At 43.5% G+C, this 21,220-nt stretch overlaps 4 protein-coding genes across 5 annotated transcripts; 2 read left to right on the top strand and 2 right to left on the bottom strand.

Annotated features, from left to right (window-relative positions):
• The first annotated feature begins 188 nt into the window (after positions 1 to 188).
• Positions 189 to 3,006, top strand: NCU06877. Of its 2 annotated transcripts, none has more exons than XM_011396952.1 (4): positions 189 to 593; positions 749 to 2,027; positions 2,089 to 2,230; positions 2,302 to 3,006. In XM_011396952.1, exons 2-4 carry the CDS (start codon positions 1,206 to 1,208, stop codon positions 2,811 to 2,813), a joined length of 1,476 nt encoding a protein of 491 aa, XP_011395254.1. In that variant the 5' UTR covers positions 189 to 593; positions 749 to 1,205; the 3' UTR covers positions 2,814 to 3,006. The 2 variants fall into 2 exon arrangements, with proteins under 2 accessions (XP_011395254.1, XP_011395253.1); XM_011396951.1 differs by having other exon boundaries at positions 675 to 2,027.
• NCU06876 (adenosine 5'-monophosphoramidase) lies at positions 2,938 to 4,011 on the bottom strand. Its single transcript, XM_954130.2, has 3 exons — positions 3,750 to 4,011; positions 3,529 to 3,611; positions 2,938 to 3,390 (listed from the first exon to the last, which is right to left on the bottom strand). Exons 1-3 carry the CDS (start codon positions 3,964 to 3,966, stop codon positions 3,106 to 3,108), a joined length of 585 nt encoding a protein of 194 aa, XP_959223.2. The 5' UTR covers positions 3,967 to 4,011; the 3' UTR covers positions 2,938 to 3,105.
• A 451-nt stretch (positions 4,012 to 4,462) lies between these two features.
• NCU06875 (hypothetical protein) lies at positions 4,463 to 7,320 on the top strand. Its single transcript, XM_954129.3, has 2 exons — positions 4,463 to 4,998; positions 5,102 to 7,320. The coding sequence occupies exons 1-2, from the start codon at positions 4,703 to 4,705 to the stop codon at positions 5,412 to 5,414; spliced, it is 609 nt and encodes a 202-aa protein (XP_959222.1). The 5' UTR covers positions 4,463 to 4,702; the 3' UTR covers positions 5,415 to 7,320.
• NCU06874 (HMG box-containing protein) lies at positions 5,906 to 9,025 on the bottom strand (the record flags this gene model as incomplete). Its single annotated transcript, XM_954128.3, has 2 exons — positions 6,531 to 9,025; positions 5,906 to 6,380 (listed from the first exon to the last, which is right to left on the bottom strand). Exons 1-2 carry the CDS (start codon positions 8,732 to 8,734, stop codon positions 5,906 to 5,908), a joined length of 2,679 nt encoding a protein of 892 aa, XP_959221.3. The 5' UTR covers positions 8,735 to 9,025.
• Positions 9,026 to 21,220: the final 12,195 nt, after the last annotated feature.

The following is a 21,220-nucleotide window of genomic DNA, read 5'->3' as shown; positions in this document are numbered from 1 at the left end:
TCTTTTCTTCATTTCTTCTTTTCTTCTTTTCTTCATCTCCCTTTCCAGGTCAGCAATGCACTGTGATATTCAATGGTTCCCTTTCAGCTCCCGTCTCCAAGTTGCCCCACTTGGACGGCCCATGATTGATGGAGGATTTCCGGTTTTCTGTGCCGATTAGACACCGTCTTTTGCCTTCTCCATTGCCCACACTCATCACTGACTTTTGTACCTTTTGCCTTTTGATCGACGCTTTGGTAGCAAGGGGCTTTTCATCCCATATCCCCGGCCATCTCTCTCCCAGAAATTGCGCTTCCAAAAGCTGACACGGATCGCCCGGGGATTAGCCTTGTCCGGCCTTGTTAATTGGGGCAATATCATTTTCACAGCCCCCATCACCACAAATCCCTTTCTTCTTCTGTACCCCTCCCCTCCGAATCTGGTGACCACTTTGGTGACCGCTTTCCTTCTCGGTACATACCTACCGACCTCTACCTACCTTACCCTACTACCTAATTACACCACACGACCATCCCGTCCTAGTTCTAGGTGCCGCTGCTGCCGCCTTGCCCGCCCTCCCGCCCTACCCGCTACTACACGTGCGTCCGGTGTTGGTAGGTACCTCTTCATATCCTCTCACTGTCAGCCTGCTGTATCCCAATTCCCGGTATCTTACCTTCTAGACTCCATCAAAGGGAATGAGACTTCCACCGCCATCCACGCCGACCCAACTTCTGCGTCTTCGGCTGACGAGATCCGCTCTGTCCAGATCTGCTGTTTCCACCACTTCCCCCCTTGCTACCTCTACGTGTCCTTCGAGTCAACGAACTGTTAGCACCAAAGTTGGGGCAGCGACGATCACTCCAGGTCTCCGGTTCCAATCCCTCCTCTTCCCTCCTTCCACCGCTATCACCACCACCACCACCACCACCACTACCGCCTTCTTTAGTCGCAACAACCTCTCGACTAGTACTACTACCGTCAATAAGCGAGATCAAACAGTAAAACCAACAGTCACCCTTGCGCCTAGTACACCCGTTGTCCTTCGCGCTTCTGTAACCGGTCTCGGTCTCCTCTTCGTCCTTGGTCTAGGTCTCGGCTACGGTATCACCGGTTTCCTCGGTCAAAAGTCTACCGAGCAGCAGGAACTTCCGTCCGAAGCCTCTTACACCACCATCCAAAACAACATCCAAGACATTCTTGACGACGAGTCCTCCACCACAAACATGTCTCGAGAAATCGCCCCCGGCCGCCCCGGCAATTTGACCCCCGAGCAAGAGGAGAAGCTCAAGCAACTATGGAAGCTGATCTTCCAAGTCTGCGGCGTCTCCTCGCCTTCCCCGTCCTCTGAGTCCAGCACTCCCGCCGCTACCTCCGACGATGTGAGCATCAAGGGCGATGACAAGAAGAAGAAGAGCAAGCTTTCCATGTTCTCGCGCAAGCACAAGAAGGACTCAGACGACACCACCCCTGACAGCGCCTCTACGGCCTCGGGTTCCATGCCCGGCTCCCCCGCCATTGTGCTCAACGCCTCCACCACCTCGGGCGACGACGACAAGTACAACCAGCTGTCCAAGTTCCACGAGACGCTCGCCTCTCAGTCGCCCGCCGCCATCCGCGAGACGATCTGGTCCATGGTTAAGCACGACCACCCGGACGCTCTGGTGCTGCGCTTCCTGCGCGCGCGCAAGTGGGACGTGGAGAAGGCGCTGGTCATGTTCATTTCTACCATGAACTGGCGCGACAACGAGATGAAGGTGGATGCGGACATTATGCGCTCTGGCGAGGGCGGGGCGGCGGAAGCGGAGAAGATGGAGGCCAAGACATCGGAAGAGATTGCAAAGAAGAAGCTGGCGATCGATTTCTTGACGCAGACAAGGATGGGCAAGAGTTATGTCCATGGCGTTGATAAACAGGGGAGGCCGATCTGTTTTGTGAGGGTGAGGCTGCACAAGCAGGGCGAGCAGAGCGAGGAGAGTCTGGAGAGGTACACGGTTTATTTGATCGAGACTTGCCGGATGTTGTTGCAAGGAAGTGTTGATACTGCGGTAGGTGTTGGATAAGAAATTTGGCTGGAGAAGGATGTGGGCTAACGGGATGACATTACAGACTATCGTCTTCGACATGACCGGCTTCTCCATGGCCAACATGGACTACGCCCCCGTCAAGTTCATGGTCAAGTGCTTCGAGGCCAACTACCCCGAGTGCTTGGGCGCCGTGTTGGTGCACAAGGCGCCGTGGATCTTCCAGGGTATGTTTTTTTGCTTCTCCTCTTCCTCTTCCTCCTATTTACTCGCATATAATGACGTGTCAACCCCACAGGCATCTGGCGCGTAATCCGCGGTTGGCTCGACCCCGTCGTCGCCAACAAGGTGCACTTCACCAACAACATCTCGGAAATGTCCGAGTTCATCTCCCCCGAGAAGCTTCCCAAGGACCTCGACGGTCAGGAAGACTGGGAATACAAGTACGTTGAGCCAGTCCCTGGCGAGAACGACAGGATGAAGGATGAGGAAACCATCAGCAAGTTGCAAGCCGCGCGCGCCGAGCTAGTCAAGGAGTACGAAGAGGCCACACTGCAGTGGATACAGGCTAGTGGTAACAGCGAGGAACTGAAGAAGAAGAGGGACGCGATTGCGGAAAAGCTGCGGGTGGATTACTGGAATCTGGACCCGTACGTGAGGGCGAGGAGCTTTTATGATCGCATTGGAGTCCTGCTGCCGGGCGGGAAGCTGGACCCGTTTCTTGAGGGGAAGAAGGATGGCGTGAGTGGGATAACGGAAGGTGTGGCGAAGGTGGGGGTGAGTGACACGCAAGCCGATGATGTTGACTGATTTCAGCTGGCTGTGAGGGTGGTTGGTGTATGATGGCTCTTTTTGTCATTTTTGGAAAGTTGTATTTGTTTCATGGATATATAGGATTAAAGTGTTTATAATAGACGATGAGATGTGGCTGGGTCAGGACATAACATGGCATGGTGGAATATACGATAGAGCTATAACGGGAGGAGAAAAGGCGTAAATGCGGACAGCTTTGATCAGTCACAGACACCACCACATCTTTCTTTTTCACCCGGGAATCCCATTTAACTTTCTTTCATTCATCACCCATTCTTTATCGCTCTACCTACAACTTCTCCTTAATCTCGGCATGCAACTTCTTCAACCCCTCCATGTCCGTCGCCTGCTGCGGCCACCCCACAATGAGCCCTTCCTTCTCGTTGGGCTTGGGAATCATGTGCACGTGCACGTGTCCGACCTCCTGGTGCGCCAGCTTGCCGTTGTTCTGCAGGATGTTGTAGTCGACGGCGCCCGAGGCGATGGCGAGCTTCTTGGCGATGGGGAGAAGCTCCGACAGGGAGTCGTCGGGGATGTCGGCGAGTTTCTCGCCGTGGTGTTTGGGGATTACGAGCTGAGTTGGGGATGTTAGACTGAAGTTTGGGGAGGGGGAAGAGAGGGGGAAAGGAAAAGGGAAAGGAAAAGGGAAAGGGAAAGGGAAAGGAAAAGGGAAAGGGAAAGGAAAAGGAAAAGGAAAAGGCAAAAAACATACGGCATGACCGCGGGAAAGAGGCTGGATGTCGAGAAAGGCAAGAGTCTTTTCGGTCTCGACGAGCTTGAAGCAGGGGATTTCACCTGTTTTTGTTTTAGTTAAGTGATTGATTAATGGTTGACTAAGTAAGTAGTGAAGCTTGGGGATGAGCTCTTTTATTTACTTCCGTCATGACATCTCTTTACACTACAACATCATATGATGGATGAGGAAGTACTCACCCTTGACAATCTTGCAGAAAATGCAAGTCGCGGAGGAAGCCATTTTTCGTATCATTAATTTGGGATAGTAGACAATAGTATGATGTCTTTGGGGGAGAATGCTGAGGGGGCAGAGATACTTAGTTCTAGGAGTAAGTGAGAGCTTCAAATACAAGAGGAGGAGGGGGGGCTTCCGCTTGACGTAGCTCGAGCCTCTCAGGTACCGTAGCTTCTCCATTTAGCATTCCGTAGAACTGCCACGCCATATCCCGCGATTCGGCACAAGGGATCGCGGTCAGATGCCACTGCACTGCTACAGGGGCTGTACGCGGGGTGCATTTCCCCGCTGGTACCTCTACATATCGACGGGGGACAGAGCTACGGCTATAACCCTAACCCGACATACTCAAGTTACCTGGAGGTCGAGGTAGATGATCTTCTTCGACGACGTTGAATTACCAGCTGAAGAGAAAACGGAAAGCGAATGAAGATTCAAGTGACGAGCTACCAGCAATAAGCAATTTAGTCATAATGGTCTCGCTGCCTAACTCTAGAAAGACGAAACACCAGCCAACCTCGGGCAAGAAGTATGGTTGGTTCTGCTTCTAAGCTAACCGCTCGCTGCCTAACACTAATTGGTGTGACTCCTCGCCGCGACTTGTTAGTGGCCTGTCTAAGAGAACTCTTGGTCGCTCACAGCCCCGGAAAGCACCCCGCCATGACTGACAAGCTAGGCAGGCCATCCCACTTAACGACATCATAGGTGCTGCCTCGAGAGTCGAGACTGCCCTGTCAGCCCAAGTCGAACGAAGTGGTGTGTCGCAAAACCACCATCATCTCAGTCTCACCAAGTTCGAGTTGCGACGAGTTAAATATCCTCCGAAACCTCCGTCATTTTCGCAGCGCTCTTCATCCAATAATCCCAAGCAGGAAAAGCCAAAAACACACCACAATATCAGACACATCACCACACCATGACAAACTACAAGACCACCCCTCTCTTCGGCGGCGCCATCGTCTGCGACCTCCCCGAACACTTCGCCGACGTCTCCCGTCTGCGCCAAGTCCCCGACCACCAAGAAGTCTACATTGACAAAGACGGCTTCACCTCCATCATTGTCGAAATCACCGAGCGCGTCGGCCCCGACGGCCCAACCTCGCTAGAAGAGGACGGTCGCGCGCTGACCACCCACCTCGAAGAGCTCGTGGGAGACGACGTCGACACCGTCAAGGTGTGGAACACGACCGAGACGCGATTCAGCAAGCTTGAGTATGTCTTTTCTCTCTCGCTCTCTCTTTCTTTCCATTCTTTCCCCTCCTAGTACTATCCAGCCAAACAGCCAACAGCTAACCAACCTTGAATGACCAAACAGTCCCTCAATCCCTGCCTACACCTTGATCGCCACCCAAACCCCCAAACCATCGGACGACTCCGATTCCCGAAGGAGCAGCAGGCAAGCTCCCGATTTCACGGCCCTCATCCTCACGCTCGTCAGACTGGAGCGCGAGAAGACGGATATCCTCATCACCATCAACGTGCCGCACATCAAGGGCGAGTACGACGAGGAAGACGTAGATCTGGCGCTGGGCAAGCAGGGAGCGCTGCTGGGCAGGGCGGTGGAGTATGCGGCCAAGATTTGGGAGACTTTTGAGGTCAAGGATTGGGGTTTGTTTAAGGAGCTTTAGGTTGAGTTGGGGAGTAGGAGGGGATGTGGCTTAAGACAAGATTGTATGGATGGAGGATGGGGGGAAGAGAAGGATATTGGGTTTTTACTCCAAAGGAAAATGGGATTGGGTTGGATTAAGAAGTAAAGCGCTTGGACAAAGGGATACCTCGGGGGAAACGAAATGGGGGAGGAGGAAATTTATCAGGGTAAAGGGATACCAGGAGAATGAATCAAGAGGCGTTTGATATCAGGTCGGGTTGGCTATGATAGGAGGTGGATAAGTGACGATTCAAATCAGCTCTTTAGCAGAGAAGGGTTCTCACGCAGAGCTACGATATCTTTGACGACATATTTCTTATTTCTTCTAGAACATTATTGACACTTCACTTAGGTAGCGAACTGAATGTCCTCTGATGTATTCGGGGGTATCAATATTGTTTCATGTTGATACAAATAACCTACTTGTACAAGCACGGTTATGGACTACCAAGTATTACCGATGCCGTCTGCTCAATCATCCGCAGTCAAATCAACCACGTCCATCATCGGCTCGTCGTCGAACACATCCGGAATATCCTCGCCATCGCCATCTTCGTCAGCGGCAACCTCCTCTACAACTGTAGAAAGCTTCCCTTTCGTTTCCGCCAGCGGGGTTTCCTTCTTGTTGTTCTTCTCCCTCCTCGCCTTCTCAACCTTCCACCGTTCCGCAACCTCCTTCATCACCTCCCCAAACGTCAGTCCAGGCTTCTGAGCTTTCACCACCTTCATCTGCTCTTTGACAAAGACTTGATACTCCGACGTCTTCCCCTTCTCCTTCATCCCCATTCCTTTTTGTGTCCCAACCCCATCGACACCAGCCATATCAGAGACGTGACCACCACCTCCTCCTCCTCCTCCTCCTTGTTGCTGTTGTTGTCGTTGACCTTGACCCCTCGGCGCAGGCTTAACCTGCCTCAAAACTCCCTTGCACAACCCACACCGATGTCTTTTGGGATCAATACTCTTTGAGTGGCGCTTATATTCTGTCCCACACCCTTCTTGCCCTTGTCCTTTTCCTCTCTCTTTTCCTTTTCCTTCAGCCTGACCACTAGTAGAAGAGGACTCAGAAAGAACCCCATCACATACCCACACATACCTAAACTCAATCTCGTACCCATGTTTCGTCGTGACTTCGACCGCATACCCGCCTTCCCATTCCACACCACCATCACCCTCTCCTCTTTGATCTCGAATATTCATCTTTCCGACACCACGATTCCTCCCCCCACCACCAGCACCAAACTCCGACTCATTAACCTTCTTCGCCCAAGCTTTGAACTCCGCCCCATGCGGTCTCGCAGTCACCCCATCAATCATGAACACCGCCAAATGACAGAACTCGTGCGCAAGCGTATTGAATAGTCTCTCGGGCGTGGACAGGACCTTGGTAGCTAACTCGATGGAGGCGTGGTGTTTCACCACCACTTCCTTCCCCCCTTCTTGCTTCGCACCCGAAAAAGAAGGGAGACGGGTATTGGTGGTGATACTCTCCTTCTTCCAATTCGCCCTGCCAGCCGTGGTGTTGAGCGTCTTGCTCCATACGAGCTTGATGCCGCCTGTTGAGGCCGTAAGAGCCGATAAGCGGGAGGAAGTCAGGCGGGCGTCGAGAAGGGAGAGAAAAGATGTGGCGAGGGAGTGTTTGTGCGTGTCGAAAGCTTGCCGCGCAAGACGGGATTCGCGGGCCAGGAGGGCGGTGGTGGAGGCTTTTGAAGGACTGGGAGGGGCCGCTGGTGGGTTCTTCTTCTTCTTCTTCTTGGGGGAGGTGATGGAAGTACCCCCTCTAGTAGAGGTAGCGTCCGAGGCGGGGGGTTTGGTTGATGGAAAGAGTGGTTCCTTCTTGGTGGGGGAGTGCGTGTCGTTCCAGTCGTCGACGAATTCGCGAGACCAAAAGAGGTCGGAAGAGGGGCGGTGGGGGGTGGTGGGGATGCGTGGGAGTTTCTTGGAAGGGGAGGGTGGTGGTAATGGTGTTGATGATGGCTTTGCTTTGAGTTTGGGGATCTTGGGAGGAGGACTGGGTGTTTGAGTGCGCTTCTTGGTTGTGGTGGTGGTGGCAGCTGGTGGACGAGATCGTCGTTCGGTTTCGGTTTCTGATGAGCTTTCGGCGTCGGAAGAGGAGGAGGAGGAGGATTCCAGCTGGAGACAGGAGAAATCTTGCGTGACATCCTCTTCACCACAGGTGTCCTCATCGCTGGAAACTACCTGCTTCGCTGCTCTTCTTTGGCTTCCGTCACTCTCATCAACATCGAACAAAGTCCGGCTTTGGGTTTCCCAGCTCGTATCCATCCGCTTGCCTCTCGAGTTCTTCGTTGACCGAGGCTTCGTCGGAGAAAGGTGACTCTCTCTGACTGCGGGAATCTTGGGCTTGTTGCTCAACTTTGAGAAGAATGCATCCAGGTCCTCATCTGAATCGTCGTCTTTGGAATTTGTTGTCGTGTTAGTATTCGGCGCCTTCTCAACCGTGGTTTCCGACCCAACTTCATTCGACTCGGAAGACTCCTTAGATTGCGCGGTGTGGAACGACTCCTCAGCAAAATCTTCCAAATCTTCAAAGATGTCCATATCCTGCTCCTGGTCGATTTCCATCATGTCCTTGCTTTGGCTGGTGCTTTGTTTTGGTGGTTGAACAAGACTTGCCGATCGCTTTTCCTCCTTATTCTTGGTTCTCATCGATTCCTTGCCTTCGCAGTGTTTCTTTGACAGATTCTGGTCGCTGAAAAGACTTTTGGTCGTCATCCCCACCGTCTTAGCAGTAACGGTGCTCTCGCTTACCCTCTTCACCCCTTTTACCTTCTTTCGATTCACAACCAGATTCTCAGCCTCGGAGTCGCTGCCGTCCTTCTCTTCATCGCGCATCATCCCCAACTCCAGCCCGAATCCTGTACCAGCGGTTAGACCCCTCCTCTTCTTCCTAGCTGGCACCCCACCCTCCTCCTCTTGCGCTGGCGTCCACTTCCGAAAAAGGACATTATCCGACACCGCACCCAAAAGCAGCTTCCGCCTCTTGACGCCAGCTACTGATGAAGAAGCCGCATTTGGCGATGTTGCTGATTCGATGACCGTCTGGTTACTACCAGTAGAAACCGTATCCGTGGGAGGGGTCGGTCTCTTCTTAGTCGCCTGCAAAGGTGGCGAAACTTTTCTTTTCCTTTTGGGACTTGATGGAAAGGCTGCGATATCTGGAAAGTCAGAGTCGGAGCTGGAGTCGTTGTTGGATTCGGGCTCCGATTCGGAGGACGATGAGAAGATTGTTTTCCGGGACCGAGAGGATGAAGATGGCGGGGGCCGTGATAATCTTGCCATGGTGTTGTGGTTCGCTGTTCGTTCTGCTGTCCTACGGTAGTTGGCCTGACTAAATCTTATGGTTCCACTCCCTCGAAATCGTTGTTGTTGGTGCGAGACCTGTAGCCGAGTGAAAGCTTATTGAAGGTGTGGTGACAGATTGGTATGGTCATTTGGATTAATGCAGGTATCTCTGTGCAAACCCCAAGAAATGCTATAACCACTTTTGGCTGCGTGAATTCAACCGGCTTAACTGAGCGCCACACAGTGATCAAAGAAATGCAGTGTGGCTATGTTTAAAAGGCTGTTCTCAAACGGAGAATGTTGGTGATGTTTTTGTTTGGTTACAAACAAAAGAAAGCAACTGGTTGCCATGGGTGACGGGATTTGTTAGCGTACTGTTTGCAGTCTAGCGTCAGGAACGCCAAGACCCTGCCGCCCGGCGTAGGTTGAAGTGGGTGAGTGGGTGAGTGGACCGTGCACCGCCATTTGCCGGCCGGTGAACGACATTGCTTGAACCTTCCTCCCATGGAACGGAACTTACCAAACCACGGTGAGGTTCTGTGTTGGAGTGACTCGTCCCCGATTCCATGAAGCGAGCAGCAATTGCATCCCGAAATTGACAGATTGATCGCTACCGCGTATCTCTGTCGCTTGACGCAGATCACGAATTGCAACAAGCAACCCAGAGTCCGAGTTTTGGCGTTTTCCCTGTTTTGGTCCCCTGTCACTGATCAACCATCCGAGCATCTGTTGTGTTCCGAGAGAGGTTTCGTATTCCACACAAATCTTGGCGAGAAGCTGTTTCATGTATACCCATTATATAACTACAGTATCCCATATCGCGACGGTTTGTATTGTATTGCATTTACCTACCCGCTCTTCCATCGACGATTTAACTTCTACCACTCTCTGTATGCACGCACGTGGCCAAGCATGGCAGGTAAGGGATAGACGAATGAGAATTAAAAGCTTTGATCTTCCAAATCAGAAAGGTTCGGCTCCTCCCGATTTCCTACTAGGTACACTAGTTTTGTTGTCATCGAGGGAAGTACCACACCATCTGAACCATCTGATCCAGAGTGAATGATTCAAACCGGAGTGTTGCCCGGACCTCCATTGGTGGCGATGGGTTCATCCGGTAAGCAATGTTCACTTTTTACTTGTTTCGAAGAATCTTACAGCCATTTTTATTTTTTCGAGTTATTCTAAGTTCGAGAAGATATTCCCCCCAAGAAAGAGAAAATCACGAGAACCTCAACCACGGGATACAAGACAAGTATGTACATTATGTACTCGCACACATCCATCCACCTTACAATTCACACAGCTAGCTGCACCGATATCCCCGTTGCCGATCCTCGCTCGCATCATGTGCCTCACTCACGCCTTCTTACTCGCCTTCTCCGCGCAGATGATGATAGATAACTGTGAATATAGTATAGTATCTCCATCAAGATCTTGATAAAGCTCGAGAACTTCACGAAAACAACCACCAATATACGACACGGCACCCAACGCCTCATCCTCCCGTCGTGTCTCAAAAAGCTACGCCACTTAGAAAAGCCCCTCCCTCCACCTCCTTAGCTTTCCCTGCCACTCCGTCCGGCACTCACAAACCGTGCCACCATGCCACGACATGCATCCTCCCGCCCTTCGTTTTTTGTTGTGTCACCCACCTGATAACGTGATGCGGTTGTTGTGTGACTGGGGTTTCTGGTGGGTTGTGTCTTTTATTCTAGTGTGTCTTGTGTGTACACTAGTGTATCTTGTATCTGGTGTCTTTGTCGGTGCCTCTGTGGCGCGTATGTACACTACACACCATCCATCCATCCATCCACCCTCCCGTGCTGACTGCCGGTGAGGGAGGGGGTTGATTGGTAGTTATAGATCTTGGACTTGAGAATTGAGAATTGCAATGGGACGGAACATAACGGCCAGGGCGGGTAGGTATTTATTTATTTGTAGTATATGGGAAAGGCGGGCACGGATGGGAAAGTGAGAATGTAGGACCTTGAAGTGAGTGAGTATATCTGCCATACGGCTTTTCTTCAGTAGCCAGAGATCAAAGCGTGATTTATAAAATCGAAAGATTTAGCGCGCGGTTATTTATCAGACAGCTTGTAGACCGCGGTCTGTTTCTCTACACTACGCAGAGTAAACATCGTGACAGACGTGCTACACCAACAACATATATAACACATTATGTGCTGCTCAAACTGCCACGTCTTTCCTTGTGACGCCACCGGCCCCCCCAGGGCAGAGACAAAAGATAGTTACGGGTTCGGAACAGGATCGGCCTACATAGTAGTATACTTACCAAAGTAAGTCTCCCCGGTGCTGGACCCATCCGATCCGGGCCCGAACGGAGCGGGGACCTGGATCCGGGACGGTTAAAACTTCCGAGTGATTTCCTTCACTTTAGTAAAGTACCCTTTGCATAGTGTGCGCTATATATATATATTGAAAAGGGACGGCCTCTCCGAAATGTTATCGATTGATCAACAAGAAGTAAGACCGGCTGAAAGTGATTTTCGTTGCAGTTCCTTCCATGCAGCCGAGCTGTGGGTGGACATGGAGCATCAGTGGCGAAAGAAAAAAAATAGATACTAAAGGATCGCCAAGGTGCATGGAGCGGAGCGTTCGGCGGCGCTGTGTAGTGTACCTGCGTCTGAGTTGTGTGCATCCGGGGGAGGGGGCGTGATGGGAGGGAGAAATGGAGAAGACGGTCCGTTGCTGTGTGTCTGCTTTGTTGACGACGACAACGACAACCGATACCGTCGTCTCTCCGCGACAACCAACGTGACCGCGTAGCCACCAGGTATATGGGACTGCCAAGTGTCCTATAGTGTAGTGAGCACTAACGACGTAATTGACGCAAGATCATGTCTGACATTTGGTATAGATTCCATTTCCCTTGGCGAAATCGTCTCAAGTGAGACCGAAACCCCTCGGCATCAATGGTGGTTTTCTGGGCGTTATGTGTGTTGGTCACGCATATTCGATCGCTTTTTAAGTTTCCGAGGGAAGCATCAATCGAACCACGCGGATGGGATGGGATGGGATGGGATGGGATGGGATGAGAGCTAGAAACTCTGCTGCTGGTGGTCTTCCGATTACTTTTTTTTGTTTTTTTTTCGGTTCCTGAATCCTGAGTGCATATGTACATCCTGCATGTGCACCCATCCATACATACTGAAACCGGAATCAAAAAGACTTGTGTGGGTTCCTGACAGACGGTTGATCATAAGTCCTTGCATAAGCCACACTCGCGCCATGCACATCTTTGTAATGCACTGCCTTTGGACCCTCAGCACATTATCGATCACTCACTGCACAGCCGCTGGTATCTCCATTTTCTTTCATCTCATCCATTTGCAGAAACCAACATTATCACCATCAACATCATCGTCGACAATCGTAAAAGTCCGAGCGGGCCGGAGCGGCCTGGAAAGACGGAGGGGGGAAGAAAGGATGGGAGATTAATCTCCAGGTGGGTCCCCCCCCGTGCCATGATGGGGGGAATAAATTTAGCTTCGTTTCTGCTTCTTTTTCGGTTGCGACCGTGGTGAGCTGGAAATAGAAAAAAAGAATAATGCAACCAAAAAAGAGAGCTGACGGACGACTGGTTTACTGGTACACTGTATATAGGGAGCCACACGGACCACCCGGACGACGTGCCATTGCCCCTGGCGGGCGCAGAAGGATGATCCCTGACCAGCGGGGCGGGCAGCTCCACACCGCGGTCTGTGGTGACAGCATCGAGGATATCCAATGTCAGGTAGGATCCACAGAAGCCGTGCCTTGGAAAGATCTCATTGGTTGACGGCGATTGGCAGATGCGGTCGTCAAGCATTGACAGGTGGTATCGGGCCACCCACTGCACACCGAGTGCTCAGTCAGCGGTCTCCGACAAGTGTCGAGACTGTGCGAGGGAGGTTTTGACTTCTTCTGAGGGGAATAATAAGTGCCAGTAGCGAAGGTCTGTCTGCCAGCACTGTGTTCGGAACAATCGGGTCGTTTCAAAGTGACAGGCCTGTTCGATCTTTGGCTAGGAGGGTTTGTCAGAGCAACAGGCACCTCACCTCACCTCGCCTAGGTGGCAGCGATGCCCAGTGGTCGGGACGGGACATCGACGGAATCTCTTTGGTTCGGTGGTCCGGGCGGTTTTAGTGGTGAACTTGGGGGCATTGAGATGGTCCCTTTGTAGAATGGATGTTTGATCCTGACAATGAACAACTAACGGCATAGAGTGTGGTTCTCGCTATTCTCCCGGCACCATCAAAAACCAGTTTCAAGCCGTCCGTCCGCCCTCTCAAGGCGAGCCAAATCAAGGTAGTACATAAATTCCATATAAGCAAGTCATGGCATGTCAGCCCCCTGACTTGCCTTGTTTACTTGTAAATTGCATACCCCTCCTTTATTCTCCGACGGCTATACCTTTCTAACCACACTTCATATGAGATTTTGGTACAGTAACGCGGCGAGCCCGGGTTGAAATGTACACTATGTGCAAGTCAATCAGGCCAGGCAAGTTTTGAGTTGTCCTAACAAGGCAAGGCAAGTCAACCCCCCCTGGCTAGCCTCAACTTGGCGTGTATGCTACGCTGTCGTGGTCTACCGACACTTATCAGTCTATGAGCTACCGCCATTTGCGTGCGTGGGTGTGTGCGCGTGAGGCGATGAATGTTTACCATGTATCAAGTCAAAGAGAATTGTGATCGTTATTGTGGTCATCATCATGTGTATCGTAGGCTGACCGTCCGGATTGTCCGCTATGATACACTAGTAAATAGCCCGTACGCGGTTGGGGATATTCTTAATAATCAAGAGGCTTTTCTTTTTAGTTACTGTGCTGTAGGATAGTGGAGCCGTCGAATCTCGATTTCGGTAGCTGGCTAGACTCAAAACCGTCCCTAGCTAGACTTTACCCACATTATCGCTAAATAAGCACAACCACACCCAGCCGCCCAGCCAGCGCATATACATACAATTGAGGCTACGTAATTGATGCCCGCGTATTATTAGATTTACGTCTTTTACGCTACTTTTTTTCACGTAAAGGTATTTAGAAGTCGTTAATCTAGTCAATTATCCCAATTATCTATTATTGAGGCGGTTAATACTGTGGTTGCCAGCGATACTGCTGGCTCTATTGCTATACTTACTACCCAGAGTATACGTACCTACTCTAATTTTGATGCCTACCGTATAAATATTACCTAAAGTGCTACCTAGAGTACGGGTACGCCCCTATATTATATCCTTATAAATATATTGGAGGTATTGGAAGCGGTACTATAGGGGTTAGAATTTACTTATATTATATTACTAGTATAACCTATCCCTCCTCTTGTTACTAGTTAGAAGGCGGTGGACCGTCCTAGTATTGAAGTAATTATTTAATAGAAGTTAGTAGTTTATAATTAAGTTAATTAGAACCGGTAGGAGTTAGTATATAGCTGTAAGACGGTTATTACTAAATTAGCGGTTATTATTAAATTTGGGGATAGGGAGATGGAGAGGGTGCTAGAGTTCGTTGTGAGGGAGTTGGGGGGTAAAAAGGCGAGGGTAAGGGAATTAGAATTGTTTGTAGCGGTATTGGAGGAGGGGGTATTAGTACGGCTAATACGGCTGGTACTGCTGGTATTTAAATTATAATACTCTAGGCGATGCGATTTATATTATTTTGAGTAAGAGTAGGCTATTGAGTCCCTCTGGTACGAGATTGGCGTTAGCGAGCTAGTGCCCTCCCCCCTCTTTAGGTATTTCGCTATATTATATAGTGGGGAGGTTTGTTGTGAGAAAGTATACGGCGGTTATTATACTAGTTACAGTCGACGGGCGTAGGTGTTAGGAACGTAGGCGAAAGGTAGGCTGAGGTGACTACGGTTGTGGCCATACGTAGGGGATAGTAAGTTAGGGGTTAATTTAAAAATATATTAATAGTTACCGACTATAATAAACTACGCTCCGTTAAACCTCTTTTATACCTATACAAACTCTATTCATCCGCTAACGAGTATTATAGAGCCTCGTACTAATTTAGCGCCTCAACGTAATGCTGGATTATCCTTCCTACGAATCCGACCTAATATAAATATTATTATTAATAATCCTATACGTTAGTTAATAAAGGGGAGTAGCAGTTATTAAAGTACTTCTATATACGAGTTCTTAGCTTCCTAATACGACCCCCCCCCTTATAGGTTCCGTCCTTAGAACCTTTACAATTCGTAGTAAATTCTAGTTAAATAGCGGAGGGCGTTAGTATTATACTATTATAATATTATTAGGCTATATTACCGGCGAAGGTACGAAGTCCTCGCCCCTTAATTTAAGCGAGCCGTTGCTTGTAATAGCCGCCAATATTATATCCCGGATATTGTAGCCGCTTCGCTATTGGCGAACCGCCTGCTAGAATATTAATATTGTAATATCCTTTCTCTTAAATTCTAAATATAAATACGAAGCTACCTACTAGAATATTGGTATTATAATATTTATTTTCCTAAATTCCAAATACGGATACGAAGTTACCCGCTAGAATATCGGTATTATAATATCTATTTTTATAAGCTTTAAATATAGATACGAAGCCGTCCGCTAGAATATTAATATTATAATATCTATTTTTATAAGCTCCAAATACAGTAAACCGCCCGCTAGAATATTAGTATTATAATATCTATTCTTATAAATTCTAGTGCGGATACGAAACCGGTAATAGATTTAAAGCGTTAGCGTTCTACCCGTTAGAATATTGGTATTATAATATTTATTTTTATAAATTCTAATACGGATATAAAACTAGTATTAAATTTAAAAAATTAGTCGGGTTCCCGACTATTTAAGGCTATCGTTCCGTAGGCGTATAAGGTAATAAATATTATTTTATTTAACGAAGAGTATTATACTAAACTTAAGAGTATTAATAAATACCTTAGGATATTAATATAATTATACTCCGTAGTTCCTCTTACTAAATATTCTCTATTATCCGCGCCTACTATGTAATACTTATACAATTAAATCCTAAAGTTCCTCTTATAGGCTATTCTCCCTTATTTGTACCTACTACGATCTACTATAAATTTTAAATACAATCCCCTTCCCTATAGGTTCTATCTTTAGAACCTTCGTTTCCTTCCTTTGCCTCCTATAATTCTATATACTATTTCCTCTATAAATTTTCCTTATTTATATTATTCCTTTTTAATTACCTTTCTATTACCCTCGCTTCGTTCTTTATATTAATTTCTTCGTTCTAACAATATAATTCCTAACTATTACCCCTATTCTCCTTACTATAATCCGAATTACGTACTTTTCTATTTTCCGCCTTTTTCTTCTACTTTTTTATAGCCGCTACTACTACCTACTCGTCCCATCCTTCCCCTTCTAATTATTATCTTCGTCTTATCCTTCTATTTACCCCTTCCTACTACCTATATAATTATTTAATACTTTTTTTACCCTATATTATTTTATATTCGCCTACTTAGAATTATATTTACTTACTTCAATTTATATTCGTATAAGGACCTTTTCCTTCGTTTATATAACGCCCCTACCGCCTACCCTCTTCGCTTCTCCTTTCTTCTTCCTCCTATCCTTACTTTTATAATTATATTTATTACCCCCTCCTTTAATTTTATAACTACCTTAACTACCCCTTCGCCTAAGCTAGCCCCTACTATAAATATATATATCTCTACTATATACCTATATACTAATCCCTATTTCCCTTATAAGTCTAATTAATATATTCGCTTCCCTTCTCCGTTTTCTTTCTTCTTATTCTATCCTCTCCCTTTTCTTACTTTATACCTATTATTAACCTCTAATCAACTACTCCTTTTCTATCCTTTAATAATATCCGCCCCTTTATTTATTTAAAATATAGTATTACTTTAACCTAAATATTTACTAATACCCTAACCTTAAACCTATATAAAATATTTTGTCTAATTAGTATATATACTTACTAGACTAAAGGTACGCTATCTTCCCCTTAGTATCTCTCCCATTTTTTTTTTTTTTTTTTTTTTTTTTTTTTTACTAACGTCTTTTCCTTCCAGAATTCAACGAGAGATCGCAGTATTCACTATCACTACGCCGCTACATACTCGAAGTCCCTTATAGTATTTATAATCTCTAGAATAATATATAAAATATAGCGGTTAAAATTATACGCCTTACTAATACCGGTAGCCCTTTACTTACCCCCCTTTTATAGCGGTTATATTAGTCTATAGCGGTATTTTAGGCTATAATATAGGCACGCCTTATTAATAATAATCTCCTTATAATATTATTTAGTATATTCCGAACTAGGAATTTCAATTATAAGGGCTATTCGAAATTTAATTACTATAGTATCGGCGATATTAATACTAATATTAATCTAATAGCCCTTACTAATAATCTTATTATTAATAATAGCAGCTCTCCTATAAATATTTCTATACCAAATATTCTTATTTATATTCCCCCCTCCCTTAGTTATAATTGTAGTCTTTAGTATTAGACGGTTAATAGGAGGTTAGTATCTATAAATAGGAAATTAGACGAATTATTAAAATTCGTAAAGGAAGATTATAAATAAATAATATAAAGTAATATTTACGAATATTATTGATAAGTATAGTAGTGCGCGGGAATATTCCTCCTAAAATTGTAAGTTCCAATCCTATATCGACGATAGCGGACGCCGCCGAAGATTTTTTCGTTTAGGGTAATAATAAAAAATATAGATTATATTTTATTTAGCGTCTTATTAATATTCTGTATTAAATTAAATTACCTTCCCTTTTTATTTTTTATCCTATTTAGCGTTTTTACTTTATATCCCTGCTTTATATTTTTTTTTTCGTATTTCTACTTTTATATTTTTATTTTATATTTCTATTCTATATCTCTACTCTTATATCTCTACTTTATATCTCTACTCTATACTTTATATTTATATTTTATATCTATATTTTATATTTATATTTTATATCTTTATTTATATCTCTATTTATATTTCTACTTTATAATTTATATTAGCGTTTTACATTTCTATTCTACGCCTTACGTCTACGTTTTATATTTACATTTTATATTTACATCTTACATCTTATATTTTATATCTTACATCTACGTTTTACATTTTATATCTATATCCTACGTTTCTACTTTGCAATTTATATTTATATTTTATATCTTTATTTAGTATTTTTAAATAATTACTATTCTCCTTCTATTACTTAACTAACCCTTATTAATTTAATAATTAATCCGCTACTAATATACTACTATTATATTTCCTTAATTTCGTATTCTTTAAGTAGGTCCGGGTAATTTATATCTTTTTATAAAACCTACAAATTCTCGTTGTCTAAATACCCTTTCTATTTAACTTAAAATTAATATTAGCGGCTAAATTTATAATACTTTATAATCGCTTCAACTTTATATTAAATATTATTTTCCTTAATATCTATAATTTCCCTTTATAGCGCCGCCGCAATAGGGTTCTTATAGTATAATTTTAATAGAATAATAAGGAATACTAAATAAATTTAGTAATATATAGGGAGTATAAGTCGGTATACTATCTTCTTCTCTCCGACGATTTTAGTAATTTAAAAGGGTCCTAAAAATTTATTTACTAATTTAGTACTTAGGCGGCGTTATTTAATATATTTCGTATTAAATAAAATTTAACTTCCAACGTTAAATTCCTTTAGCTTCCGAATTTTATTATATTATTTCGCATACCTTTAGTTAATAATTTCTAAAGCTACTACGATTTCTAACCGCTTACGAAGTAATTCGTTAATTTAATTAGTAATTATTATTAGGAGGACCGTCCTCCGCCTTTGTTCTGGATCCGCTAGTTCCCGAAGATAATACCCGAAGAGTAGTTTCGAAGGGGATTTTCCGATAGCGGTAGAAAAATAATTATTGTATATTTATTGCGCTAATATAATTTTTTCGGCCTAATCGACCTACTTTATATTATAGAAGATCTGAAAGTATAATTTTAAATTCTAATTTTACTTTTCTATCTATTTATCTATTTAAGGGTACTAAATTATATTGAGGCGTCTACGGATATCTAAGAGTTCGTAGTAAATCTTTTAAAATTAGTTTATAAAAAGGCTGCCTCTATCTAATATAATAGAATCCGGGAGGCCGAATTATTAAAAAACGTTTTATTAAAAGAGGAATGTAAATTGCTGGGCGTTAATCGTCTTTTATATAGGGATATATAAAGCGTATTTAATAAAGTAGTTAATAATAATAAAAATTATATTATAAATTTAATTAAATATAGGGTTAAATAATTTTAGTACTCTAATAATAAAGTCGTACGAAATATCTTACTAGGGGATAGTAGGGATAAATAACGACTTTAATAATCTATATAATTAGTAATTATAAGGCTTAACCTTCTAATATATTAGATATTTACGGACGTATAATTTAATATTAATTGCAATAGTAAGTTAGTAATAAAATTAATTAATATACTTTAATATCTTCCTCTAACCTAAATATCTAATTATCGCTATATTATAATAAGTATAGAATAATTTAGCCTACATCTACTCTAAGACGTAAACTTAATATTAATATTATAGAATTCCGTTTTCCTCTATCTTCTAATTCTTTATCTATCTCCTCCCTTTACTGTTCTTCTATATTTCCTTAATAATAAATAAATCCTCTTTCGATACTTTTAATAATTATTATCCTAATAATAATAATTATTCTTTATCTTTCTATACCCTCGCTACTACTATATACCCGCCTATATTTCCTATAATAATACTTTTATTTTCCTTTTTTAATTTAATAGCGGCCTTACCTATAAATTTTACTCTCTTTTTTACAATTTTATCCTCTCTACTATTATTTTCAATTCCCTTATACTTCTTCTCCTCCTTATTTAATTCGCCTTCCTCCTACGAATTTTATTTTTCTTCCTACAATTTAACCCCTTCGTCCTCTAATACCTAACCCTCTTCTATTTTACTTATATTCTATTACTATTCCCTCTCTTTTACTACTATTTTCTAAATTTCCTTTCCAATTAAAATTACCCGTCTTACTAGCGCCCTTAATATTTAACTTTCCCTTATCGTCCGACCTTTTTCCTCGCCCCCTTTAATAACCTTTATTAATAAGTAGTCACCCCCTACCTTCTATTCTTCTCCTCGCAATTATAATTTCTTTAATAGCCTATCTACCGGATTTAATTTTCTCGGATAATATTTAATCCTAAAATTATATACTACTAATTCTAATACTTACTAATTCTACTTCGTACTAGCCCGCTCCTTCTTTTAAAAATATTATAAATTTAAATAATTTGTAATTATTAAAAATAATTTATCTATATACAATAAATATTACTTCTACGCCTTTAATACTCTTATAATTACTAATAATTCTCTATTTCCAATTCTATACCTAGTTTCCTCCGGCAATTTCTTCTTTAAAAAGAAAATTATTAGGTATTATTTATTATTATATAATTATATAAAAATTACCCTAATTACGAAGTCTAATGTATTTATTTCTATTCGAATTTATAATACTAGGTTAAAGTAATATAATATAGGAGCTTCTTAGAATAGCTTTTTAAATTCCGCAAACGCTTCTTCCGCTTCCTTTGTAAATTTAAACGGCCTTTATTTATCCCCCTTTAATAACTCTATTAGAGGTATAGTTACTTTGGAGTATAACATTACAAAATATTAATAGAATTTTATAAACCTTAGGAAGATTTAAATATTATAAACGCTCGCCGGAGCCTCCTATTCCGCAATTGCTACTACCCTCTCTAAATCTATCGATATACTTTCTAGGGAAACGATATATCCTAAGAACAATACCCGCTTTATATAAAATTCGTACTTACTTAGATTTATATAGAAGTTATAATTTTATAGCCGTTAAAGGACTTCCTTAATATAATTAATATAATCTTCTTTATTCTTACTATAAATTAGAATATTATTAAAGTAAGTAATATATATTATATTTATTAGCCCCGTTAATATATTATTAATATATATTTAAAATATTATTAATATATTTACTAATCCTATTAATATAATTAAAAATTTATAGTACCTATACTTCGTACGAAATACTATCTTCTCTTCGTTTCCCTTTCGAATCCGAATTTTATAGTACACGTCCTTTAAATCTAATTTTATAAAAACCTTAATTAATAATAACCAATTTAAAATCTTTTAAATAAAGAGTAATGCTATCCGATTCTTTTTCGTAATTTTATTCAATATTCTAAAATTAATATAAAACTTTAATTTTCTACTCTTCTTTAGAATGAAAATAATAGGAACGTCCGTTAAGCTAATAGAGGGATAAATCTATTCCTTTTAGAATACTTCCGCTAACTATTCGCATAATATTTCTAATTCCTTAACGTTTAATATATAAATTAATCCCTAAAGCGCCAATTCCCTTTCAATTAAATTAATATAATAT

The sequence above is a fragment of the Neurospora crassa genome, linkage group VII, assembly GCF_000182925.2.
Source record: "Neurospora crassa OR74A linkage group VII, whole genome shotgun sequence".
NCBI lineage: Eukaryota > Fungi > Ascomycota > Sordariomycetes > Sordariales > Sordariaceae > Neurospora > Neurospora crassa.
This window is presented reverse-complemented; position numbering and strand designations above follow the sequence as displayed.

Bases quoted from the DNA above. Each gene is read 5' to 3' on its own strand.
- NCU06876 (XM_954130.2), bottom strand. From the start codon at position 3,966: ATGGAGAAGCTACGGTACCTGAGAGGCTCGAGCTACGTCAAGCGGAAG. The intron at 3,612-3,749 runs GTGAGTACTTCC...AAACAAAAACAG, and splicing joins TTTCTGCAAGATTGTCAAGG to GTGAAATCCCCTGCTTCAAG. The intron at 3,391-3,528 runs GTATGTTTTTTG...TCCCCAACTCAG, and splicing joins CTCTTTCCCGCGGTCATGCC to CTCGTAATCCCCAAACACCA.
- NCU06877 (XM_011396951.1), top strand. From the start codon at position 678: ATGAGACTTCCACCGCCATCCACGCCGACCCAACTTCTGCGTCTTCGG. The intron at 2,028-2,088 runs GTAGGTGTTGGA...ATGACATTACAG, and splicing joins AAGGAAGTGTTGATACTGCG to ACTATCGTCTTCGACATGAC. The intron at 2,231-2,301 runs GTATGTTTTTTT...TCAACCCCACAG, and splicing joins GGCGCCGTGGATCTTCCAGG to GCATCTGGCGCGTAATCCGC.
- NCU06875 (XM_954129.3), top strand. From the start codon at position 4,703: ATGACAAACTACAAGACCACCCCTCTCTTCGGCGGCGCCATCGTCTGC. The intron at 4,999-5,101 runs GTATGTCTTTTC...ATGACCAAACAG, and splicing joins ACGCGATTCAGCAAGCTTGA to TCCCTCAATCCCTGCCTACA.